This window comes from Gavia stellata, chromosome 3, assembly GCF_030936135.1.
Source record: "Gavia stellata isolate bGavSte3 chromosome 3, bGavSte3.hap2, whole genome shotgun sequence".
In the NCBI taxonomy this organism is placed as follows: Eukaryota; Metazoa; Chordata; class Aves; order Gaviiformes; family Gaviidae; genus Gavia; species Gavia stellata.
Window position 1 is genome coordinate 28,087,631 of NC_082596.1, and position 27,423 is coordinate 28,115,053.

The 27,423-nt window shown below is 37.0% G+C and overlaps 1 protein-coding gene across 1 annotated transcript in view; it reads right to left on the reverse strand.

Moving 5' to 3' along the window:
* Positions 1-27,423, reverse strand: part of SLC26A7 (solute carrier family 26 member 7) — a 68,008-nt gene that overhangs the window by 21,658 nt on the left and 18,927 nt on the right. The window contains exons 3-10 of the mRNA XM_059815500.1: positions 27,042-27,214; positions 18,273-18,437; positions 10,922-11,074; positions 10,131-10,213; positions 8,353-8,500; positions 6,152-6,265; positions 3,017-3,094; positions 1,465-1,560 (exon numbers count right to left, since the gene is read on the reverse strand). Of these exons, the coding sequence (XP_059671483.1) occupies positions 1,465-1,560; positions 3,017-3,094; positions 6,152-6,265; positions 8,353-8,500; positions 10,131-10,213; positions 10,922-11,074; positions 18,273-18,437; positions 27,042-27,214 (1,010 nt within the window). The remainder of the gene's footprint in view (positions 1-1,464; positions 1,561-3,016; positions 3,095-6,151; positions 6,266-8,352; positions 8,501-10,130; positions 10,214-10,921; positions 11,075-18,272; positions 18,438-27,041; positions 27,215-27,423) is intronic.

A 27,423-nucleotide genomic window follows, 5' to 3' on the forward strand; every position in this document is an offset into this window, starting at 1 on the left:
TCTCTATAACCTTTCTTAGAAATAATGACAGATGTCAGAGATGTAATGACTAACTACTGACCCATCCTTTTCTGCCAAAACCACAAAAGCAAAAAATCAATCAGGGTAGTCTATCTATGAAGACACATCAAGTCTAGTGAGCTTCCAGTATATCCTGCCAGAAAACTTAACTACTTATTAACTCAATGCACTGAGAAGCTGTATCTCTCTCCCATAACTACCAATTTTCTTAAGTCTGCTGTCCCCAAAATAATTCTTGATCCACGTTATCCACCCTTTGGGACACTGGAAATCTAGGTTAAGCTGAAGACCAAATACAGTACAAGTAGTAGAAAATATTTTCAGAAGTTTGCTGCTTGAGGAACATAAGTTTTCATGAAAGATAGAGATTTTCTTCTGGGTGATACCAAAAAAATAACTCTAGTCTTCTGTGACGAAATGTGAAAAATCTCACATAGCCAAACTTGATGTTATTTACTCAGCTCTGATTTCCATACTGAAATGCAGTACTCTATAAAAAATGCCTTATTCAGTCTAGACTTATCATTACTGCTGTAGAATACTAAGTCACTGGTGAGTTCAACAAAGTCCAATATTACCTCCAGTAACCTATAGCTCTCACCACAGAGGAGGAGGATATGGCCAAAATACTTTTCTGAATATTTGTTAACTGAAACTGCATAAACAGAAGTTCCAAAAGCTTTATGGGATGTCATTAAGTATTTATGTAAGTGGTTAGAGGTTTTGGTTCCACTAATTGGCCAATACATTCAAAAACTCCCACAGAAGAGAAATCTAGTCACCTTCCTAAACATGGACTTATCTTTAATATTAGCTAAGAATTCTATGCAAATGTCTGTGAGATTATTCAGATTTTGCTTTAAACTAGATTTTCGTTTGTCTCTTTCTATCCATCTGCTTTTTCTGATGTGTTATTCCTCTCATACTGCAGAATCTTTCATTATGATCAAGCAATAGGTATTCTGTTTGCAAAATCTGAAAGAGTTAAGGCAATTTACCTACAGTACCCTAGGACATGTATCTTTCCGCATCTCTAGTGTTTCCAGTTCTGTTTGTCCTGTACCGTCATTCCATATCCCCAGAGGACAAAGATACCGGAATCTCTTCAATAATACTAAAATAGCAAAAGCTTGCTAACCACCTAGAGAAGGCATACAAAATTAGACACACATCTGCTCAGATTAACCTGATCTGTCTGTATGCACATCTTTGGCATTAAATTAGGTTTGATTCTTTATCATTTGCTAAAATTTCATTTTTTTAATACAATTGACATTACAGATGCTGTTATTCTGGGATGGAAAATAAGCCGATAGTACACAAAACCTCTAATAATAATGGCTTGCACTTATCTCTTCTAGGGCCACAGAGCTATTAAAGTTTATTTAGCAGGTGTTTGTTAAAGGGTCTCAGGAAAACCTCCTTAGATTAAGTTTCACTTACCCAGTCTATTTTATCCACATTCCAATATTTTTTTAAGTCACGGAACTGCATTAACATCCCCTTCAAGCCCACAACAATAATGCTTGCTAGCACACACTGCAAAGAAATAAAAACCAAAAACCATTTGCAGAATTGGTAGTGAATACAAATGCTCTTTCTTCAATTTAGCAGCCAATATTATAATTAAGTTAACAAAAACCTGAAGTTAGTGTTTCAAAAATGAGATAAGCACAGGTGTCCTTGTGACACAAACATAGCAGTATCAAACCCATTTTTTTTTTCCTGAAGGTAATCTATAGGCCACCTAATTGTGAGAAAAGTGACAGAAACTTCAGGACTTCCCAAGGCTGTCCATGAGTCGCCAGACCATCTACATTCTGCCATAGTCTGGGGGACTCAGAAGCAAATCAGCACTCAGCTTCTACACAATGAAAAATTTTAATTCCCCTTCTTCACCACCTAGAGAAGGCCTCTAGAGCAAAAAATCCATTAACTTTGAAGCAAACAAAACAATTTAGTGTTCTCCAAATCGGAAAGGGGGAGGAGATGGATGAAGAAATCATCTGGAGCCAAAAAGGATGGAGTACAAAGGGATGGACTTGCAGTGCATAAGTGGGGAGGGCTGAAAAAGCATAGCAGAAAAGAAATAAAATACCAAGAAAGCAACATATGAAAAGCTTTTTTAAAATATGGGGAAAAAAGCCTACAGGAAACTAGTCAAAATTTACGTATAATCCATATAAGAAACGAAGGGAGGAAAGCAGTATAATAAGAAAAAGGACATATTGTGCACCCCTCTTCAAGTGTCCTTACTTTGCATGGTTAAAATAAGCTATAAAAGGATCTGTGTTTGAAAAGTGAGAACCTTCGTGTGACACTATGTAAACAATAGCATGAAGTAAATTTAAAACACAGTTGAGTTAAAATTTTATGTACAAACATGGCAGAATTATGGATAATTTCAGAGCTCTATTATGTGTCTTTGACATGCCTCTAGTTAAAGTTAATTATCAATTTGTAATACCAAAAGCGAGATACAGCTTATGTGAAAACACACCATGATGCTTTACAGAGTCTTAGTGTAGAAGATGTATTCCATGACAGATATAAGAATACCTCATAATCTTTCTGTAATTAAGCTTAGATCACTATCTACAATCATTTGTGTCAAATTTATTTGAAAAGCAGAGTAAACTGGAGAAAAAATTGTAGATCTTCATTAATTTCTATCACACTTTGCCAATTTATTAATCCACAGCAATCTGGATGTATATTTTTCATAAACTACATGCCAAAAGTAAGTAGAAGAGAAATGCTTTCTTATATACTTATGTGATAGCCTATATATGCAACTATATATGTGTAAAATATATATGTATTGTGTTGTCACCTCTGTATTTTATGATTTTGAGACTTGCTGCGCCTTTACTATTCTTTCTCCCATCAAAATTAAATAGAGCTGGTTTAGAGGTAGTACTATCGTTCCCTGAAAGAAATTAAGTCATTAGAAAATGTTTTACATAATCTTTAAAAAAGAAGATAGGTACAGTACCATAGGCAGCCAGTACAGCATGGGTCCAATTGCATAGATCACCACAAGAATTAATACACAAGAGATAAGGCAAGCCACCTAAAACAATAAACAAGAAAAGCAGATCATTCAGTCTAACAAAAAAAAAATTAAAATGTGTGAAAAGGACTAATTATCAAATATTGTAGACAAAGTCAAGAATGAGATGTTGAGACATTAGCTATTACTGTATTTATGGATTGCAGATGCATATAATTTCAGTTTTAATCTCTGGTGATTACCTTCAGCCAACTACAGTGAAAACATAGTAAGAGATCTCAACATCTGTGCTTGACCCTGCTGACAGCACACAGACATAGATGACAGCATCACTTACACACTGGGTTATTAAACGGAGCACGTCTGTGCAACATCTCATCCCAGAAGTTTCGCAGCACCCACTGTCGTTCTGTAACATATTTGTAGCCATGCACCCTATGTTGCACTAAATAACAGATCTGTCATAGCACTGAGCAAAAATGATATATGGAGAACAGTGTCGTTGTTTTTGCACAAGAGAAGATTTCTAACTTCTTTTACTGGGATCAACAATAAAAGGAAACATTTGTGTTAGGTCAGGAACCACCAATGGTTTCATGTGAATATCAGTGGAATTTAATTCAGAAAATGTAGGAACAATTTTTTTATATATATATATTAAAAATTATAATTAATGCAGGTGACATGAATCCAGACAAATATATAGTCTAAGGATTGTATGTTCCTTCACAGTATTATATGGTATTAATCTGATGGAAAACTACACTAAAATTGCAGTCTCCTACTCCACTCTGACTGTTCACGAAGTAGAATACTTCTGGTCTCATTAAGATACAGTCCAGATTTACAGAAGGTTTTTGACGATAAGTAGACAGATGCTCACTTTATTTTTATATTGATAATATGTTTCTTTACTAAAATAATTAGGCTTCATTTTAAGAGACAAGTTGTTAAAAACAAAACCAGACAAGTTGTTAAAACACTAGAAAATTAAAGCCATGGTGTACTTAAAAATACCATCAAGAAGGATAGACAGAGTGTTTACAGAAAAAGGGACACAAAATCTGCTGGTAAAGTCACAAGGAACTTTTCCCTCTTTCCGCCTTCCCAAAAAGCAAAAAAAAAGTGTTGATTCTATTTGAAGGGCATTTCTAGCCCATGATATAGTCCCTCACTTCTGTTTTCTCCCAGGAAAAGATATCACTGAAGTATAAATGACATCACTGAATCCCAGGTATAACCGTTGGAGAAAAAAGGGCTGCTCTGAGCCCCTGAAAGGCTCTTTGCATTTCTTTCATGATGTATGCTGACTTCTCTCTATGTAGTCAAAGCAACCTCTCACTCTTCTTTTTCCATATGATCTGACCAACAGTTATTAGCGAAGTTCTTCCCATCTCTTCATTCTGCCTAGACAGCCCCAAAAGTAGAGGTTTAAGTGGATGTGTTGCTTTCCAAAAAGAAGGCAGGAGAATTTTATGTTTATTAAAGTACACACATAGTGCTAACGCATGGCCACACTCTTAACTTTTGCATGCAGACTCTGCTACGCTGTGAAACCGATGGTAAAACCAAGCAGATACTTGTTATTTTTACCATGTACTTCCTACCTTGAAATCAAACTATGGTGGTTTCTTTTTCCATTTCATATATTGAATAACCTTCTATTGGGGCCTTTTGCCTACATGCACCAGAGCCGAAGTACTCAGATACCCTATATGCCTTCAGATTATAGCTCTTCAGGTATAGGTCTTCAGGTTACCTTAAAGCTTCCTTGGAAAAGCCATGATGCAGTACAACTGCATGTTGTACAGACAATACGTGAACAGGTAACAGAAGAGGATATCTGTGAGGATGAGGGCACATGGTATGACATTGAATCCAACTCAAAGATACGAAATAGCTAATAGCAAAGTGGTAGCTAAACTATTTGCATATAAATGCTTTTAAAGATTATTACTGGATAAATTATTCATTATGATTAATCGAGTTCAGAGTGATGTGTGGGCTAATTAACAAGTAATTAACATGTAGAGTTTTGAAATAAAGCCCTGTATCATTTCTTAGTATTGTGGTATCTGCATGAGAAATAATTGCGAGACATGGTCAAGACGAAACAGTACCTATAGACTGTACTTAGCCTTGTCAGTTGTACCTCATTTCCCTTTTCCTTGTAATTAATGTCCTTTACACAGGAAAGAGCAGCAGTTATAAAAGGACAATAACAACAAACTCCAAAGGACAAAACATTTACATGGCAGGATGCCACTGATGGACCCTTGAGCTTCAGAGGAAGGAGGGAGAGGCAGTGCTTAAGGGACTGCCCCAGAGGTGTCCCAGCTGTGGTGACCCACGTGGTGCCACCATACACAAAGGTCACAGATGAGCAGTTTGCTACCTCTCTTGTTCACGAGCACAATTCGGACAGGTAACAGCCTCACGGGGTCACAATTAACATTTTCATCAATTGCAGTTCCCTCTTTCCTGAGCTACTGCAATAAGAACTTGTGGGTTTCGTTTCCAACAGTAGGAAATAGCCCAAAAAATCCTCAAAAATCTGTCATCTCTGTGGACTCAGTGTATACTGAGGGGCAGGATAAGTACAACATGTTACAAGGCAGAAGTTGGGAGACTACTTGGGTTTTTTAGCAAGCAGGTCTCAAGTTTACTTTCATTTTATTTTGAGAATCAGATAGAAGCACTAAATTAAATCTGTTTTTTTTCTAAAACTTTGTCTTAGCCTGTATGATTAAATCCATTAAACACCATTAGAGGGCACTTTTGTTACAGTGCTGACAAGTTCATGTAAAACTGAAGGGGCTCCTGTGTAGTTTCCTGTAGCCTGATAACATAATTCCTAACCTCCTTACTGCCACAGACTTCAGAGTTTACATTGAATTAAACAGGTAAAAATGAATAAGTGGAACCATTAGCTTTTCTAGTAAGACACTTGCTGATCAGATGCAGTTCCATGCAGATTGTTAAAAATGACAGGGCAGAGTCATTTTCCAGGACAGAGGAAAAGGGAGAATAGGGAAATACAATGAATAAATCAGGACAAGTTCCAGTGAGCAGTATCATAGCCTTAATTCTCCTACGTACTTCACTCTAACCCGTTACCTGTGATTTGGCGCCTGTACTGTATAAAAGTGCCGTCCGTCCCATCGCTGCTGCACTTGGTATGCAAAAGAAAAATGAAGGAATCACGTTGCTGAGGCCATGAGCCAAAAACTCCTGCAAAGTTGTCAAATAGAATATGTTTTTTTCCTATTGTTCTGTCATTTCAATGTTTCTTGCCAATAAAGGAGTCCCCTATGTAAATATTAGCAATGACAAAGGATAGCCACATTTTTGAGGGAAAAAAATCACATATGTACATGATAGAAGATCTCCCACCATAATATGTCTTCTCACAACTCAGAACTAATTTGAATGATAGAGCTGCTGAACTAGATTCATCAAAAGCAGGAGGCACATTTTGTTCACAGAATAAGTTGTATTGCTAAGTTTTGAAGATGATGTTCAGCCAAAATATTTACATCTTGATCCACATCTGCTTTTTAACAGGCCAGAGTCTCAAGTAGTGGGATCTGGACAGTGTCCAGGTTGTTTCTGGCTTATGACTCTACTGGAAAAAGACAGCCACTGATTTTTTTTCTTTTAAAGCATGCTTTAGTGAAAGTGAAGTATGGTAACGATACTATCTGCATACTGTCTTTCATTACAAATGTATTTGGTGTTTATTCACAGTCAAAATGCAGACATGTGTGAACAAAGATTTACAGAAGAAAAAGTGGAGAAGCTATCTTGCATCTGCAGCCTAAGCTGAACAGTGTTTTCTACGAAAGTGCCCCAGCTTGTCTACCTAGCACCAGTCTTCTTCCCCAGACTATAAGGAGCTCATTCATCTGCTGAGGGCAATGTGCAAGAAAAGACCTCAGCACTGCTAGAAGTGCTTAGGACACAAATGGTATTGTATCCAGCTGGGGCAACACCTGATCATAAGTTTGTCTTCACAGCACAGGACAGCACCACCTCAAAGCTCCCCAGACAACTTCGCACACCCACATGCCACCATGCAGAGCCCTGTGCCTCACCCCTGAGTGCAATACAGCTATACCACCCCACTGCTGTTGTAGTCTCTGTTCTCACAGAGGTTCTGCTCTTTTGATCCATTATTCGATGCAGACATACACATAGTTTCCAACACCTCAGTAATTAAGCTGTGTAAGCTACAAGTTTTCCAAAGGTGCTGAAAGACATACAGGTTGCTGTGCTCTGTTTAGTGCCCTTGGGACAATGCAGCATATCACCCTGAATCCTGGCCTGTATTAAGCTCAAAACATTTTCCCTCTGCTCCCTAGAAAACACGGCTCTGAAGCATCAACAGAAATTCATGGCCCAATGTATTCATTCTGAAAAATCTTTTAGAGACCTGAGTAGACAAGAACGTTCCTGCCATATTTTTCAATGATGTAAGAGTTGTAAACTGGCATAGCAAGACTGACCTGTCTAGATAGGGTGTTCAAATAGACCTCCAGCTGCAAAACCAACTGTTCTTCATTCAACCTTATGTCATTTATTCCAAATCACTTAAGATAACGGTGGGGGCAGCATTTTCATCACGCTGCACTATTGCTAGTTATCTAAAATTGAGCATTTCTTACTACAGTGCTTGAATTATGGTCTCCACAGATTTCTAGCTGGCTTGGAGTTACCCACCCGCCATGACCAGCATTGGGTAGTGCAGAAAGTAACATCCCATCTTTATTTAAGCGTGTCCACTGTAAAGTGGAACTCTGCACAGAAAGCTGCAAATTTGGCAGCACTTTCTGAACCCACCCTCCTTTTATACAAATAAACTTTTATTTCAAATGAGACTTCTACTTTGCATAACTTCATTTTATAACGTCAGATATGTTCTGGGGCTCTAAGTAGCTGGTTTATTTTTAGAACTGCTTTGTTTCATTAGTCAGTGGCTTATTTAACTTCTTAGCTGGTCTTTAAGAACTCAGCTGCCAGAGGAGAAGCTATCTATCTTGTCTTAGAGCACTGGAAAACGCATTAAAACCCAAATGCTGCACCGAATGCAGCATTACAAGATGATTACCCTGAAGGATGCGCTTCCCCAAAAGGAGCAGCTGAACCAACTAGGGCAGTCTGCAGAGCTGATTTGGACTAGATTTGGGTTTGTAGTCACTGGAAGGCCTCAAGATGCCATATGGAACTCACCCTTTCCTACTGGGCATTCATCTATAATACATTTCCAGAACAGTGAAGCAATTTCAAGGCTTACTGACAGTAAGGAGAAAGAGCTTTACCTGGTTGTCATCCACAGTGTATTTAAACTTTTTAGCAGAGCTTTGGGCTAGAGCTAGTGACGCTACATAACCAACCAGTGCTACTCCAAAAGCTTCAGTGACTACTTCAGGCAGGACATTCATAGGTGGTGTTTTCGGTGATGGTAACCTATGAAAAATAAAGACAGACCTTTTTGCAAAGCCTGGTACATAGCCTCGATATACCTGCAATTCATGAAAATACAAGAGAAACAATCTTTGCATGCACAGCTAACTTTTTTAATACTTGTGAAGTGATATTTTTCAATATTTTAGATTAATAAGATCTCGGTCTGTGGGGAACTGCAGGGGAGAATTTGTACAGGAAGATGAAACAGTTTCAGATGGAGTCTTCCATTTGCAAACTTCAATTTGGGAAATTATGACGGGATCCTTATAAATTAGCTCCCCCACTGGCAGATAAAGTCAGCAACCATTCCCTAATTTTGTAATAAGCAATAAAAGAAACTCTATTGTATTTTTTTTTCTTTTTTCATAGTTGACTTTCCTGTAAAGTTGAATTTAAACCTTTCAAACAATTTAGTATTCCTGTGGGTTATGGGCAGTGTGGACATTTATTTCACCTAATGGAGACCTTCTAAAGGGGACTGCAATGAAATGCCCCAGTTAAGAACCAAATCACTCCAGATTGTCTCTGTACTCCACAAAAAGACTTCAGTCTCTCCAGAGCACAAATCACACCACCTAAGAGCCAAACCATGCTCTGAATGTTTCTAATGCTCTCCACTGACAAGGCAGTTAGATATTTCAGGTAAGTGCCTAAAAATACATGGGAATGATCCAGGCTTCTGCTTGTGTTTTTCAACACTACAGAATCTTCTCATGTGAGCTTAGACAGAAAATGAGCTCCTGATTAAAGCTGCACCAATACCATTTACCTGTTTGCAACACATATCAAAAGGGGATACTTAACCCTGTTTCAACCTCAGATACATAGCGTGTAATAGCATGCCCTATGTACTTAAAAACAATTTTCTTTCTCAGTGACTTCACTTATTTTATTTCTATCAGTGCAAGCTGCCACACATGCACTCACGCTATCTTGGACTACTTAGAGTCTACTTGGTGAAATCTAGGGAAACCCTACAGTTTCCAAAAGGGGGATTACAGAACAGCTGTGCTATTCCTTACCAACCCTTAGAGCTTGAACATTCCTCCTAATATCTAAACTAATTTCTCTTTCGAGCTAATTATATTGAATATTTTTTTTCCCTTCTCTTCAAGGTCATGGAGAAAAATGTAGCACTATCTGTAGTCAGAATGTTGTTTTCTAGATTAAGCACATCTAAATCCTTTACTTTTGCTCAGAAACCACATTTTCTGAAATTACTATATAAGTGAGTGGAGAAGAATGAAGTGTAGTAATCTACAAGCCTTATCTCATTGCAAGTCCTTTCTGCTACAATAACCCAAGGCAACCCTCAAAAAGCAGGTTGCAATAATCTTGTAGAGAGTGCTCTGCCCTCCTGTCATACATCCATCAGCCACCATCAGGTACTTAGTACCTACTTTTTATTCCATAAAGTAATGAAAAAGCTATGAAAATGTACAAGAAAGTCTGCATACAGATATGCCTTGTTAACATGAGGTTGAATTGTGAGAGAGTATTTGAGGAGGTTGGAAATGAACATAATGGATTTTTGCCATTTCTTATTTCAGAAAACTACTTTGACATCTTCAGAGACTGTTCTCAGAAGTAAACATATTTAAAAGCCACAAGCTAATAAAAACCACATTACCCTTCAGGAATATGTCCCACAACTTCTAGCCCATAGACGTATTCCATGTCAGCATAGTAGCAGGCAACAGATGTAGCAATTATCTATTGATTCAATACAGAAAAAGATGGTTTATTTCTATTACTGTTAGCTTCTCTCATGGTCCCTATTATTGCCATACCTAAGAACATGACAGTGTTCGTGCATTTATCCTTACAACAATCCAGTAAGACAGGGAAGTATATTACAAAAAAAATTGCAAATGTGAAAGAGAGGCAAAAGAAGTTAAGATCCGGTTATTTGCTTAATACTTAAAGTAGGGATTTACCATGCAATATGTAATTTCAATTTAGCCTATGCCGTGTGAAAGGAAAATTGTAAGGAAAGTTACAGAAAGCAATAGCATAGGTATTTAACTTCGTTGCAGATAAATAACAAGAAACATCTAAGCCACAACAACATAGCACAAGCCCTGCCTGGAGTTTCAATGTGCCAGCCACTTTTCATTTTCTGTTTCAAACTTCTTACACTTTAACATTCTAGGCTTCATGTTCTTGTGATTATGTAAAAAGTAGTAAACACATGAAAAATATTATACAAATTGGGAACGTATGTCAATTCTTTCTTAATTATTTAGCCAAACTGTTCCCTGTTCTTACATTTAACATATATCCATGAAAATTAGCTATCCGTTTAATAAGTGGCAGGTGTGACTGTGAGTAACTTCAGACAACACAGTAAACTGCAGCGGATTAGTTGTACCACTGAAAGCTTTGTAAAGCAAAAAGTCTGATATTTAATTTTGTACCTACCAAAACTAGATCGATGGGAAGAACAACTTTAATGTTTCTCTGAAATTTCTCATTCAGTTCTTTAACAAGAACAAGCATGACAATGCTCAGCAAGGAGAGAAGTAAAGCCTCCAACCGAACTGATCCAATATTCTCAAATATGTAGGCATAAATCTACAGTGAATGAAAAATAAAAATCACAGATCAAAAAATATGTAATTCTGGGTCACAATCTATGCCATATTCTACACAACTTCAGACAACTTGAAGTACCCATGACAGCTGAATCAATACTGCAGGAGCTGAGTCATCTGACAAGCTGGCCTTCACTTAAGATTTTGCAAGGAAGAAAATCTCCAATTTACTATTGTTAAAATACCATGGACTTTTGAACACTCAAAAAAATGCAGTGACTATTTTTATATATACGTATTTACAAATTTCTATTGGTAGAAACAAGCAAGAAAATTCCAGTAAATGTGGTATGTATCCTTTTCATATTCAGTCTCATCAAATTCAGTGAGATAAATGAGTGTTGCACAAAAAAATGTTGAGAGCAGCTTACGTATACAAAGATTTATTTTCAGTGTCCTTAGCTCATAACATCCATCAACTCTAACAGTAGATGTTACTTCTGATGAAGAATTTTAAAAGACAGAAAGGAGGGGGAAAGAGAAAGAGAGAGACGAAGAACAAAAAGGGAAAGAAAAATGCAGTAGTGGCTGGATGGGAAGAGGAGCAACAGGAATCTTCCTAGACGTGCATCTTTGGGGCATCCTCTCCAGTGCACGAGGGGATCCGTCCAAATATTTTTCCCGACTAACTGTATAGCTTCAGCAGGACGCACTCAGTCTCCCTGTTGGTTGCTCTTGCCCATTACACAAACAGCGTAATGCTCCATGGAGCATGCTTTGATCAGGTCCAGATGCTGCACACACTAATTAGCTGTCGAGCTTTGTGTACATACGTTATTGGCTATTTAAATAACTAATATTATCTACTAAGCCCTGTTTCTTTCCCTAGCATAAACTTGTAAGTTAAAAGCTGCAAAGCAAGAGGTAAAAAGAGGGTAGGGGGAAAAGGGGTGATTCACAGATCAGTGGCAAGTGCTTTCCAGGGGAAACTCTCCATGGCAAGGTGCAGGAATTGCAGGTGCAAGGGTGCGAGGGCTGGGGCATGCTGGACCATGAGGTTTGAAGTCCTGCCACAGCAGGCTCTGGGATGTTGGGGAATGGCTACATCGCTGCAAGTGGGAGGCAGACCGCAGCGTTAAAAGATAAAGAGGAGACTGAAGCAGAGCTGTGGAGCTGCAAATGGGAAGCCCTCAGCTTTTCAAAGGTTAAGGTGTGGTGCAACACGCTGTAAAACATGGTTAGAAAAATAAAGTTCAGTCTATGATGAAGAAAGGAAATATGGTGCTGAATATAAGGAACATGTGGGATAGAAATATGGAATAGGAATAGAATGACCCAATGATGTTGAGTAACAGGGATCTCTGATGAAGAATACAATGTTGTAAGTAACAGACTCAGAAGAATGCAGTTGCCTTCACACCAGCACAGATGACACTGCTATCAGTGAATTGTAATTTCAGTTCTACTCTGAATTAGAGGGTCCAGAGAATGAGGCATAAATCAGTAGGATAACAGATTAACAGAAAGTGAGGAAAAAAATCAAAGGGTTACTGGAATGGTTAGAAGGGGTGAAGAAATTTAGAGGGAACTTCTGTCCCAATAAACAAAGAAATAATCAGATCCTTATCACAAGTTATTTTCAGGCCTCATGAGTAAAAGCAGTAGTCTGTTTCCTGGAGGAACAGAGAGGCATGAAAATGGATATAATACACATGCTTACTAAAGTTGCAGGGGAAAAAAAACAAGGTAGGCTCAGTCCCTTGAATTCTGCATTTATATTCTGGGAACTATTGCGTAGCCTGAAATGTAAATCATATAGAGAACAGAAGTTAAAATCTAGGATGTAGATTAGACTGCAACACAAGTAACTTCTTTTTAAACTACAACATTAAGGATAATAAAATCAAGCAATTGAGGCTTGAAATAATAATAAATAAAAAAAGTGTTTTCTCTGGCAACTACTAAGAAGATCACTAAAATAAATGAAAAGTGACACTTGTAGTTTTATCAAAATAAAGTTTAATAATTTTCTGCCCCAGAGAACCTATTCTCAAATACATGTATAATGCTAACAAGGATTGACAATTTGGAGCTTAAACACATATATTTATATTGGACAGGAAAAAGTACTAGAAAAATTATCTTAGGAAGGAAACCTGTTCTAGCAGAAAGGTGGTCAATATGATGATGAAATTTTTTCCACTGTTTTGATTCTATCACTCTTTGAAGAGATGATGCTCATTTTGAAGAATGAGTAAATTAAAATAACTACCTGATTTTTCCTCTCTCATCCTTTCTAAGAATATTTTCATTATCTATAAGGGGGAAAAAAAAAACAATAAAACCCCTCTAAAAATGGTTACAGAAACAAGACAAAATGCAATTTTCCTCATAAAGAGGAAAATTTAGTCCAGTCCTTTGAAATTCAGCCCTTGGACTTTTGATTAAGGATGCACAGTATAACCCAGCACAAACGTTTCTCAGAACACAGGAAAATATTTTAAAATCAACTTGTTAAATATGATCTATATATGTCATAAATCTGAAGAACTGTAATCAAACCCCACAGTTTTTAACCACATATTGCCCCACTGTAATCAGACAATATGTGGATTGTGTCTTGAGTGGCTTGGGACTAGTCTCTGTACCCATAATTTTCCAAGGATGCGTTTTCAAGAGAGCACAGGACTTGGCACAGTGCCCAAGCAGAAGCTGTGATTAATTAGGACAAAAGGAGGCAATCTGGAAAACTATGTTGCAAACTGTGCCCACAAACTCACCAAAGGCTGAGCTAGATAGAAGGTGAAGTGGTAAGAAAAGGGAAGATATGGATTGATTCCTAATTGTCGAAGCCAAAGAGATGTGGTCTTGCTTTGAAATGAACAGTGTCTATTGAAGTGTCAGCATTAGCTATCTGTTGTTACGGCACTTAATTTATTTTTTCTAGACAGAGTGAGACATAAGAGTGGGTGAATAAATATAATTTTAATGAAGGGTTACAAAGAAATATGCATAAGCTTTTAGAATTTCTGTCTTTCTTTGCAAATTGACTAAACAAGAAGCTTCCATTTAATTCTTAAAATCTATAGTCAAATCTTGTAGACCTTTGTCACAGCTTTTTCAGACTTCACAATGAACACTTTATATGAACTGCCTAGCGTATTCTTTGGTGTTTCTCTTCAAATTGTACCCTTCACCATGTGGTCTACATCAGCCAATAAATGAAAAAGAACGGGACTACCAATGCGTTGTAGCTCGTATGAGTTCAGTAGCACCAACAGCCCAAAGTGTCTGTAGTACACTGAAACAATTCTGGCAGCAATAAATAAATATTAAATCAATCATCAGACTAAAGACCTTCCACTGACTAGTCTGTTCCCAGGTAACCAGATAACCTAAACTCACCCATTTCATGATATGACCAGCAAAGCCAGGAGACCATTTCACAAACAACTCACAGGCTCTTCGGAAAAAAAGAGCATGTGGCTCTCAACATGACTGTGGTTAACATATACTATGGCCATCTCTCTATACTATACTGTTCACAAGTTATTCTGTCCGGTCAGTTACTGTACTCATCCGAGGTGAAATTCAAAAGAAATATTTACAAATGTTTACATCACAAACATCATCATGAACTTAGTATTTTACATGTTTTGATGATGCACTTACTGAAATAATTTAGAAATTATGTAGCAGAATTTAGTTTGATATTACAGTGTACAAAGCAATTTTTTGTGTCATGATATAATTAACAAAATTTAAAAATACAGCAATAATATATTGGTTGTGCTGTTGGCCTATTGTTTTTTATTTTTATTGCTAGTTTTGTGTAAAGATTTTTAATGGAGATGATCTGGCAGTATTATGAGGAATCAGTGAACATTTTGGCAATTGATGCAAATTTGCACATAAGTGAAAAAAAAGCAATATTCTAACTTTGCACACATATATATACAGACACTGAATGTCTCTATTCTCATGGGAAATTAATGGCTTTGAGTTCCACTATATTTTCACATACTTTTATAGGGTAATAATGAGCATTGTAATGGTTTATATTCTAGAAAGAATGTGCATTCTGATGTTTTAATGAAATGCTCTGAGTTCTTTTTTTTTTAATGTATACATGAAAACCCAAAAGGTTAGTTCTAAAACAAGTGTAGAGGCTGAGGCAAACAAAAGAGTTAAAGGAACATATTAGTTAAAACAATACAGTTTAAGAGTAGACGACCTCATTGCATTTTCCAAAACATTTCATTCTGATGTTTGATAGACGAATACAACACACTGTAGGAAAAAAGTACAGGCAACTACTGTGAACTGTATAGGGAACAAACTGGAAAAAAAAGGAAAAAAAGGACTGATAGTGGGAACATGAAGGTTTTTTCAGCGAATTGCAGCACAACCACAAGGACTTTGCAACAAACTTGCAACACAACCGCAGAAGACCCTGTTTTGCAAAGTAGGTTTGTTACGTTGCAGTTCATTTTGCAGTGCTGCATTTTCTCAGAAACTTGTGGAAGGATAAATATATCTACACATGGATAAAGGGCAAATATAGATATGTTCTTCTGTTTTCAGATACTAAGTAAAACTTGATGACACTTTTCTTGTCCCTTGTAAAAATTAGATCTCACATGTAGTCTTCCCTCACCATTTTTCTTCTTCACCTTCACCTTGCCCTTCCCATTTGCAAAATACCAATTGGTGCTGCAAAGTGCAGCTCAATTGCAGTGTTACAAACCATGTACAGGGAAAATGAAATTTAATAAATTACATAAACTAAGTGTAAACACAAAAATCCCATAGGCTTAAAGCCAGTGTAGTAGATTTGTTCTCCATATGCACAGTTCATTTTTACATATTTAATCATGATCTCACTTGCTATAAAGAATCCATTTCACTGGCTTGCTTTACTTTCAACTCTCCTATCACACTTTATTAAACATTCTTATTCTTGCTTTGCCAACCCAAAGGCTGCCTGAGGCGAAGCGATCGACTTTGTGAGTGGGAGGTGTTTTGGAGTGGAGAAAGAAAAAAAATGTAAGCAAAAATACCAGTCCCTGGGTTTCAACAATTTGGAGTAAAGAACATGCCAAATTTGCCTTTCACTCTCTAGTTACATGTGCACACTAACATTTATCTAATTAATATAATTTTCATATAAAGCTACCACCAGAGGAAAAATTAATTGTTAAAATCTAAATCTGGTGCTTCTGACTGAGATACTGGACCTTCTTAAAGCAACCCATAAGTCTGAACAGATACCAGAAACCTTTTAAAATACTCATACGGTAAAATTGTCCCTTCTAAATATGGAGACATTTTATTATTCTTTTAAGTTGTACAGAGGGGTTTTGTTTGTTTTCACACAATTCTACAGAGCAATTCAGAACCTTAAAAAAATCAGGAAAATTTTAATATGGAAAATGTTCAAAGGGGTTTGATTTCAAAAGTGAAGTGCAGGGCAAAGAACTTGTTTCAGAGACATTAAAAAATACAAGGGATAAGGGAATAGATTTCTTTGAAAGCATTTGAATGACCTCATTTATGATATCATCAGCACACCAACGTGGAAATATTTCTTCGTATCACTGCTGTTCCTTATTATTCCTCGTAATGTATATTTTGATTATGTCTTGGCTGTGGTACTTAACACCAGTCATCTCTACAAGATGACAATATTCCTATATGTAAGTATAGTCTCCATGGAAACGCCATGAAAAAGAGGCTAGTCGCATTTTATGTTAAGAAGCATTTATGAAAAGATTTTTTAAAAATCAAAAAATATTTTAATATATGATGAATCATTTGTAATACTCTCACAGGCCAACTGACTACTCATGAAAATGGCTATGACACTTTTAGTTACGTCTCTACAAGATAAATTACTTGTGTTTATTACATGCCCCTAATTGCTATTAATAAATCAGTCCTTTAAAAATCTTACCAATAGATTATCCATATGAAATGTTGTCAAATTTATAAAATACTATGAAATAACATGCTAAAAAGCAACTTCTTCTCACAGAGTTCACATTAACAAATTTTCCAAAATAGTAGGAAAAAATAAAGAGCAGAGCAGTGCAAGAAAATATAGTCAGTGCTTTTAAATAAGGTCTCCTAATTTAGTGGCTAACTAGATGAAACCTCACTTCATCTGGTAATCAATCCAATTATTCCTATCAGTGCAATGTAAATATCACCTCAGCAAGTAAATAAAGTTTTATTATGAGCAAAATATCATTTTGACAGATACTACTGTAATACTACTAATGCTTCTGCCAAGAGATTATGCTCACAGCACCTAAACTCAGGGTTTGCTGGAATAAGTTACCATAAAGCATATGTTCTCATATCTTTTATGCAATAAGATTATACAACTTTGCCCTTTAAGGTTTCAGCCAACTATATCTGCTTTACAAAGGGAGTAACCATGACACTGTATGAAAGGCTGTACGCATTTTGTAAAAATTACCTTAAAGCTTTACACTTGCTGTGTTTATGGCAAAGTAATATCATGTCATAAAGCAATAAGTAACATATCTAGGGTAATTTTTGCATAGGAGATCCACAAATCATGGGTAATTTTCCTTTTACCACAATGATGGTCAGGTTTCATTCAGCAAAATATGAAGAAAATAAGTTTAGAATGATAATTGGATATATCCCTCCCACATGCTGATTCAGAAAGAGTTAACCCTCCTTGTTCAAGTGTGTAATTGCTCAAGATATACTGGATATTAGGAAAAAACTTCTTTACTGAAAGAGTGGTGAAGCATTGGAACAGGCTGCCCAGGGAAGTGGTGGAGTCACCCTCACTGGAGGTGTTCAAGGAACGTGTGGACGTGACATTGTGGGACATGGTTTAGTGGGCATGGTGGTGTTGGGTTGATGGTTGGACTTGATGATCTTACAGGTCTTTTCCAACCTTAATGATTCTGTGATTCTGTGATTTTTGTGATAATAAATGGAATTATTGATGCTGTAATACGCATATTTTAAATTGATAACTGTATCCTTTCAAAATAAGACCCATTCCTGCTAATCCTTCATTAAGTTTTCCTAATCTGTTCTTACAAACAGAACTAGCAAGATGAAGGTTTTGGTATTACATCTTCTGTTCATTCACATGCACGCATAACAATTTTCTTACACTTACATATAGGCAAATTGCATAGTTATTTAAGAAAATGTTAGCTAATGGAATAACCCATCTCTTTTACTGAACTCACATGAAAAAATCCCAGTGGTCCCGATATATACGGCATTTTCATTCCCAGCAGATACTTCACTTGTGAAGTCACAACATGTGTAGCTGCTCCTGTTGTCATCGCACTTATCACTGGTTCTGTTAACAAGAAAGTGGCACTGCCCAACTGCAGCATAAACATTGCTACCTAAAAGGCAAAGGCATGAGTATCAGCAATTATAATAAAATGCAGCTTCCTGGTGATAGGACAATGAGCCAGGGTTCTTTCAATAAACTCTAAGATAAATGAGATAAAGATAAAAAGCAAAAGTCCTTTGAAGGACAATTATAGCTGAAGATGGAACCCATTGAAGCCCTGTGGTTTACCTGCATTATCTTACTCGCATCACTAGTTTACCAGGCTCTAACAGTAGTTTAGTAACAAAAGCAGAATCAGAGAAACTGTCTTCACACAATGCTTAGTATGCTCTCCCGCTCAAATAAGTGAGCGCAATAAACACTATAGAAACATCAGCTCCACACAGCAACATGAAGTAAAGCAACTCCAAAGGTGAGGGTGGTGCTAAGACTCATTCCTGCTCCACTGCTATTCAGCCTGAGTAGGCAAGGAGCCATGTCTTGGTCCAGTTTACCGATTGCCAACATGTCGATATCAGGATTCCCAATGTTAGTAATTTCAACAGCTATCAAATTTATTAGGTGCTAAAACAACAGAGAGATGAGTCTCGTGGTGAGAGGTCCATCATCCTGTGGAGCTCTGCCCTACCCCAGGCTGCTGCACCATCAGATTTCCCTTCCCACACAGTCACACAACTGCTTTGCTCCTCCAGCGGACCCTTAGCTTCCTGATATCCCACTGACCCTGCACATACGGTTCAATATACCATGATAATTGGTGCTCTCATGCTACAAAATCATAGTGTCAAATACATCAAGTATCCCCAGTCCACTACCTCTAGTTACATCAGCTTCATATGTTGAGGCTTCTGGTTTTGCAGGTATTCAGGTAAGGGAACAACAGAAGTTGCTTCAGGTGATGGAGGATAGAAAAAAACTTATCTTCTTTACAGAGAAACAAGGATGTTTACATAGTTATGTGTTCTGTATGAACAAACTTTATAAACTTATAGTAAAAGTAAACTATTTTGAAGACCCTTAAAATCTACTTCCTGTGCATTTGAGAAATACTTGAACTAACTTAAAGTAGAATATCTTTAAGGTATCTTTAAAGGTTATCTTTAAAGTAGAATATCTTGATCATAGGAAGTCCAGCTAAAACTTGGAAAGAATGACAACCATGGTGAGGTTTTAGGAAGAGCAAAATCAAGAAGGACAGGGTGCTGCTCGAGCTGGTACGCTGGAGATGCTGGAGACGGTACAGCAAAGGGCTACGAAAATGGTTAGGGGACTGGAACATCTTATGAGGAAAGGCTGAAGGACTTGGGTCTTTTTAGTCTGGAGAAGAGAAGGCTGAGGGGGGATCTTATTAATGCTTATAAATACTTAAGGGGTGGGCGTCAGAAGGATGGGGCCAGTCTTTTTCCAGTGGTGCCCAGTGACAGGACAAGAGGTAACAGGCACAAACTTGGTCATAGAAAGTTCCATCTAAACATGAGGAGGAATTTCTTTACTTTGAGGGTGGCAGAGCACTGGAACAAACTGCCCAGAGAGGTTGTGGAGTCTCCTTCTCTGGAGATATTCAAAACTCGCCTGGACCCATTCCTGTGCAATCTCCTTTAGGTGAACCTGCTCTGGTGGGGGGGTTGGACTGGATGATCTCCAGAGGTCCCTTCCAACCCCTATCATTCTGTGATTCTGTGATTCTGTGATCTGTATACCATCAGAATATTTAAAACAGGAAGAAAAATTAAACATCCAATTTCATAAACACAATCCCATATACAAACTGGATTTCTCTGCTAGAAAAAGGTGTAGACTATGGCTTAGCTATATTTGACCTTGAAGATTATTTCAGCTTTGTAGCAACTTCTACAGAAGTTATTTCAGAGTACAGGCATATAATGAAAGAAAAATATCCCTCTCTAATCCAGGAATCTGGACTACAGTTGAATCTACAACTATTGTAGATACTTAGTAGGAGTATAGGACAAATACCCAAAGGATTGTTGTGTCCTACTGTGTTTTCTCTCCTTATCCCAGACTGCAATCACTCTTTTCCTCTGAAGAATGAGATTTGGCAGCTCTTAAATCTTTGAACAAGGCTGTTACATATCTACAGATGCTACTGTGGTTAGCATAACACTTAATCCTTTTCTGATCCATATTAAACTATTAAGTTACATTTAAATTATCTCCCCTTACAATGAGTTCTGCAGATTTTTTAGATAAAGAAGCAGTTTCTTACTTCTATAATCTTTTGCATTTGCTATTCTTCTGCCTGAAAAGTTGCACGCTCTTGGCACAGAGTTGTTTGTTACAATACTTTCCAAGAAGATTATTTTGTTTACCATACTAAATAACATCCTTTTTGGAATATATCACAGCCTGCTTTGCTTTATTTTGTTTTGTTCTGAAGCTAAAATCATCATTTCCAAATGTTATCATTCTTTATGCCTGAACACCATTTATTTTTTCACCATAAATCTCACCTGTATGCAGTGAGCTACGAGTATAATAGCACAAAAGAAGCAAAAATACCAAAGTGAGTGGCTTTTAATTTACCACAAAAACCTCTAGTGAGCAATTTCCTCTTCCATCTGAGAGATTAAATCTGAGATTTTTTTTCTATTTCCCACTGATAACATGTGAACGGCTCTGTACTACGAACAATCAGAACATTGATTGCCATTCAAGATTGGACCCCAATAATGATAATTACTGTTATACCCTCAGTGAGTAGTAATTTAGTTAGTCAGACCTAAACCAGATAATTACTAACTTCAGATATTTTGTTTAGCTGTTTGTTCTAACAGTGTTCATATATTCATATGTTTAAAACATTGTTCACAGTAGCAAAGCTCAATAAGAAACAAATTCTCCCTTCCCTAGTGAATTTTTGTTTGTTTTCTAAGATCATTTTGTATTGTATGGATGTGAAATTTCTGACTGTGTAATAGCTATGTTTCCAGAGAATGAGATGGATGTTTATTTAGCTGTGGATTCAAAATCTCAGATATTATTCTGTGAGGTACATAATATCACAGAGAAATATAAGTTAACATTAGCATTTCAGAGAAAGTTATTAAGGTGAATTACAGGGAAATGGTGTCATGATAGCAGAATTTAACAACTTCAGCATCACTCTCGTATTTACATTTTGGGTTTTTTTAACTTTAATTTTTCTACTTTAAAACTGCAGCATTTTAGGAAGATGAGACCCTGCTTCACAGGTAGTTACTAAAACATCACATTTCAAACATACTTTTTATTGTTTGTTTATAACTGTGGGTTTTGTAAAATACATCCAAACCATGACTATAGTTTCAGGTAGACAACTTCCGTAACCACTCAGTTAAACAAGCAGCAGCCTACGCTGGTCACCCATCTCTTACTGCAGACAGTAGCTCAGGACTTCCAGAAACAATGGCAATGCTTCAACAGCATGTAGATCCTACTCTTTATTTACATTATAGTTAAATAAATATAATGTGCATCCGTATACATTCCATGGTGAAGATCTAACAATGAAGCAACCAGAACAGCAAACATCTGGGGAGCAGGGTGTCATTTTCAGCATAAGCTGGTAGGGGAAACTCCTGCTCTTCTTGCAACATGAGTAATGTACAGAAACTGCTTAGATGAAGAGGGGGCAAAAAGTTGTTTTGAAACAAGCCTCCCAAATCAAGTTGCGTGTGAGTTTTCTTGACAGGTATACTTAATATTTTTAGCATTTATATAGGCCTAGATCAACTCTCCAGTTAACCCTCTGTGCTCAGGAACAGATGTACAGTTCACACCTTGGCTGCCACTGCTTTTTACATAAACACCATTTGAAACTAAGCTGAGCTGACAGCACACAATTGCATCGCATTGCATTATGTCATAATATCTTTCACCCACTAAGCAATAACCAAAATGTAGAAAGTTCAATATTCTTAGAGAAATTTCTAATAATCTACTTTATCCTTGCTGCGCTCGTGATGTGGGTTTCCCATCTTATTTTCTGATATATTGTATGATTTTTCTTCCTTCTTGATGCAAAAAAACTACAGGAAAAACTGACAGTGAAGTGTCAGAACAGGAAAAACATAAAGGACAAAAAAATGCCAAAGGCAAATAGTTTTCTCTTTTCGTTATTTGTACTAATACTGGGCTTTTCTTAAAAGGTAAAAGGAACAAATTTTTAAATATTTTAGGATAGCCTGCAGAACTTTTCATTTTTCAAAATTTATTTCTTAGGGGATGAAGGAATATTTCAGAGAGAGAACTATCACAGTAACAAAAATGGTTTGAAAGGTGCATGGCCACAGTTTCTTTGTGCAGCTTTTTCAGTATATCACACTATGTTAAAAGGCTCATTAAGAAGTAACTATCTTGAGATGAATTTTGCTTTCACCAGGTATACAGTCTTGATTAAATTCATGTGAATGAAATCAGGAACTGTCATAGAAAGGAAAAAAAGCACAGGAGAAATTGAGGGAAAGCAGCCTTGAGTTAACGCGCAGTGAAGGAGAAAAGATCACGAAACCGATTATAAAACCAAGTGATTAGACATTAGTGGTAGATGGTGGGATTTCTAAAAACATTATAGAAAAAAAACCTAATGTTGAGAATAGAAAAAAGATAATGCAAAGGCAACCTTTTCTTGCAGGTGTCTTTACTGCTCCGTAATTTTACCCTGACAAGTAGAAGAGAATGGGGATTTAGCCAGAAGAGAAATGAGTAATTGCAAAAAGCAAAGCACTCATGTTCATTAATTCAATCCCTTTTGGTTCTTGTCCACTTTCAATACTTTCTTCCCATGACAACGCATGCAGTTTATTATTGTTAAAATTCCACTCTCACTGTGTAGTCAATCTAACTTTATGGCCAGTAAAAATTTTTATCACATAACAGGCACTTTGGAAATCACTAATCTCAAACTTTCTGTTCACAGTAATTGAAAGGCTGATATCATGTTACCTGCTGCATGAATTCAGTTTTGGAGAATGAATTTTAAAACCCTCAAAACGCCACGTTCTCCAGAGAGGAGAAAAGGAGAAAGGAGAAAAGGTGCAGCTTTTTTTCACGGTTAAACCAAAAAAAAGGTGATGGTACTCTTTCTAATCATTTGCTGCATGGGCTAAAAACACAAGGTCAGCCACAGGGAATCTCTCTTGGAAGGAAACAGTGCAGACTGTGAGCCTCTCATTTAGTATGTTGTATTGGTTATCTTGAAATCAGAGGTTGCAAAAGTAAAGACGTCTATGGACTGTCTAGAGACCAACAGTCAGACATGGACAGTTCAGCTTGACTGAGTCACCAATTTAAAACTCTTTTTGGCCTGTTTCCATAGACATTATAACTGGGAGCTTTTGGTCTTTTGAATTACAGCTCTGGGTGGCTTGAGAGGGGTTGGTAGCTTCTCATGGTCTGTGGAGTGAGCTTTCCTGACTCCAGGACCTGAAAAAGACTTCTTTCTGTGGTCCTTCTGGACTAACACATAGCATGCTGTACCGTAATTGTGGGAACCAGGACTCCCATCCAGCCTAGTCGTCCTTTTCAAGATACAGAATATGAGCCTGCAAGAAGTTATTTCCACTGTGAAAGAAAAATGAACTCTTCCTGAGTGTCACTGTGTAATAAAGAGCCGTGTTTGTACTTCATGAATAACTATGTATAACATAGAGTAGTGAAGCATAGTTTTTCCCACAGGGAAACAAAGCTTTGGACAAGAATATTAGCCTTACAAAGCCACTTTTTGTATTCAAATGTACTCCTTCATTATTAAGCAAACTGATAATAGACCATGTAATAGACCATTCTCCAGATAACCAGAAAAATTTTTTCTTCCCAATACTGTATATCAGCAACTAATTATATGTAAGTTTTTAAAATAGAGTAGCTGAAACACTTACCAGTAAAAACGTAGAAGACTGGAATGCAATAACCAGCCATTTCGCATTTACAGAAGAGTAGCATAACTGAAGTCTGTAGTACTGTGGTTCTTAAGAGAATACAACTTTTTTTCTAGGATAAATTTTTTTTTTCACTTTGATCTGCAAACAACTTTCCTCTATTTATTCAGCAAATTTAATGTTGAATATCAGTTCAGTACGTTGGGGTTTTTTATAGACACATATATTTATGCAAGCATTCTTGCACATATGATGTACTAACAGGGAAAAAAAATCTTACCCGAAAGCTTTTTTTGAGTTTTTTTTTATGCTGTAGAGGCATCATCCAATTCTAATTACAAAATCATGCCACAGTCATCTGTTATATTCCATCATTTCCTCTCCCCATCAATACCTCTGAGGTATTTAATATCAGAGAATAATTCCATTAACTTGATTAGCTTTCCGTGCCCTGTTTATCTTTATAGAGTAGCAGTTACTTAAACATAAAAAAAAATCTGCATTATACTTTCCACTCTGATTTTAAAAATTAAATAGCCTCTGTGAATGCATTATATTAAATGCTTTTGGTAATTACAGTTTTTATTTTTATGTTTACTTATTTTCTGTTTTGATACTATGTTATTTTCATCAGGATGCCTCTTAAGATAACTAAATATGTTTCTTCTTTTATGAACATTCAGGAATTTGAAATCAATTACTTGAAAATTTAGGCAGCTAAGCCCCAAATTTCAAATCTTATAAGCTCCTGGTGATCAGAAACCAGTTCCAATTTATTTCATGTCTTGACAGCAGTGAGATTCACAAAGCCTGCTCGGAACTTGCATCGCACACAAATGCACACATACGGTCTTCACAAAACACAAAGCAGCCAACAGCAGTTTGTCTCAAAAACACACCTCTTTCCTTTGCTTTCCCTCTGTGACTCACTATTTTATATGTTTTTTCCTTTTTTTTCTTTAACATTATTTGCTAATTAGAGTACTTAGCCAGACTACTGGAAAAATAGTATCAAATCGCTCTTCTGCCCAAGGAGGTTCAGGTCTTTACCTACTCTTTCTAAGAAGGAACCAGCTGTTTTGGAGAGTGACATTTCGTCCCTCCTGTGGAAGTTGCCCAAGGTATGGAGTACTCCTAGTATCAGACATTTCTGTGTAATTAGTGACTGGTTAGAGCACTGCATTTTTACTTTTTTCCAATATAAAGAAACAGTTTTATGGGTAGACACCACAACACAGGTCTGGTCCCTTCCCAGAGAAGTACCATCTCAACTACACTGACAAGTCTGCTTTGTGTTTCAGGATGTCTTCAACGGAAAACTGTTGCCCCAAAATACATCATATTGTTCTTCTCGTCCCAGAGTACCATATCTATTCCAGGCTATTCATTGATTTTTAGTTTAGTCTGATAAGTAGAAGCAGGTCACTAACTTAGCTCTCCATTACCAGCAAGATGTGCCCTGTCACCATATCTGGGAATTGCAGCAACTGTTAGCCAGGAGACTGGAATCACGACGAGAAACGTGGATTAACATCACCTGGGACGATGGCAAAGTTTAATCACAGCCTTGATCCAGACTTTCACTTGAATATCAAGGATCAGTAGCTTCAAGGCACTCCTCTAGGAAATAAGTATTTTAATCTGGTCTCTAACCATTAAACTGACATAAAGTGGGAGCACTACAAGCACCAGCTGTATTAGTATGACTCTATGCAAGTGACATTACCGATCAGCATCAGCTCTACTCTGTATGCTGTCTGTAGGGTTTCCCTCATGCTGCTACCCCAAGTCATAATTCTGTAAGCAATAAAAAAATGAAAAAAATGCAACAGAAATTATGATGCTTCTTGATATTTCCTACCGACTAACATAAGCATATGCCACAGTTCCTGCCAAGCATGCAGGGCACTGGAGATCCCACTCTGGGCTCCTTAACTCATCCTCTGCATGGTAGAGGGATCCAAAGTGTTTCCAGCCCAAAAACAAAACACAGCCCCATACAATCCAAAACACAGCCCCATACTAGCTGCTATGAAGAAAGTTAACCCCATCCCAGCCAAAACCAGCACAGGGTCCAAGTTTCTTTCAGGTGGCCAGGTACCCAGGAGGTGTTACAAACTCGAGTGCTGGAACATTTCTTCCATTTTAATATTCACAAGGAAAGAGGGTAGGCTTCTTTGAAGACCTAAGCAACTGGCAATGGATAAAGGAACTCAGTGCTTGTGGTCAGAATAGGAAAAGAGCAAAAAAATTTAAAAGACCTCTGATCATTTGAATAACCTTTGGAGAATCATTTGTAGACATCTGTTTTACTAATTTATTTCACTTTAATGATGGGTGTGTGAACTCTAAAGAGAATTTAAAGATTTTTTCCCTACTGTTTTTAATTGTTGAATATTGTATAGGATTTCTCTTCAAGCCAAGAGCAACAGAAAACCTCAGGAATATGTCAGTGCTTAGCAGGAGCTTATTCATGTTTTGTTTCTGAAGGAGAAGGAAAGGGAACACCAACAGCAACTGAATGTTGTATTAGAGATGACTGAATGTGGTTTTACTTCATATTGCAACACCCTAGGAGCATGTATACAGAGAATTACTACATCTCAACAACAGAGCAACAAATTCCTAGAACAAATTAATTTCATCATTCATGAACATCGGACCAGACCCATGGTCAGTTTTTCTCAGAGAAGTGAAAAAAAATGTATTACAAAAGTCACAGCTGTCACAAATGCAATACATCAGTAGCGTACAGAATACGTATTCGCACTGACCTGAATGATTCCTCCCAGAAATGAAACTGCTGCTGCAACTCCAATCCTCTGCATTTCAAACTCCGATAGGCCCAAAACTCCTGAGTTATTGTTTGTAGTGAAATTAGCGCTGACTGAAGGAACAAGACGCTCAACTGCGTTGGCAGATATTAAGGAAGTTAAAGCAAAAGTTCCTATAAAAAAAGCTACACATTAGTCACCAACAATTCTATATGTCTGTCCTCATGACTTATGGTCTCTTTTTCAAAGCTTGGCCATTATGAGTGAAGGTGCCATTTTGTGCATTCCTGTCACGCTAAGAACAATTTTTAAGGTAATCTTTTTACGTAACACACATTTCTTCATGTAAAATACAATTTGTACATGTGAATTATATGTCTTT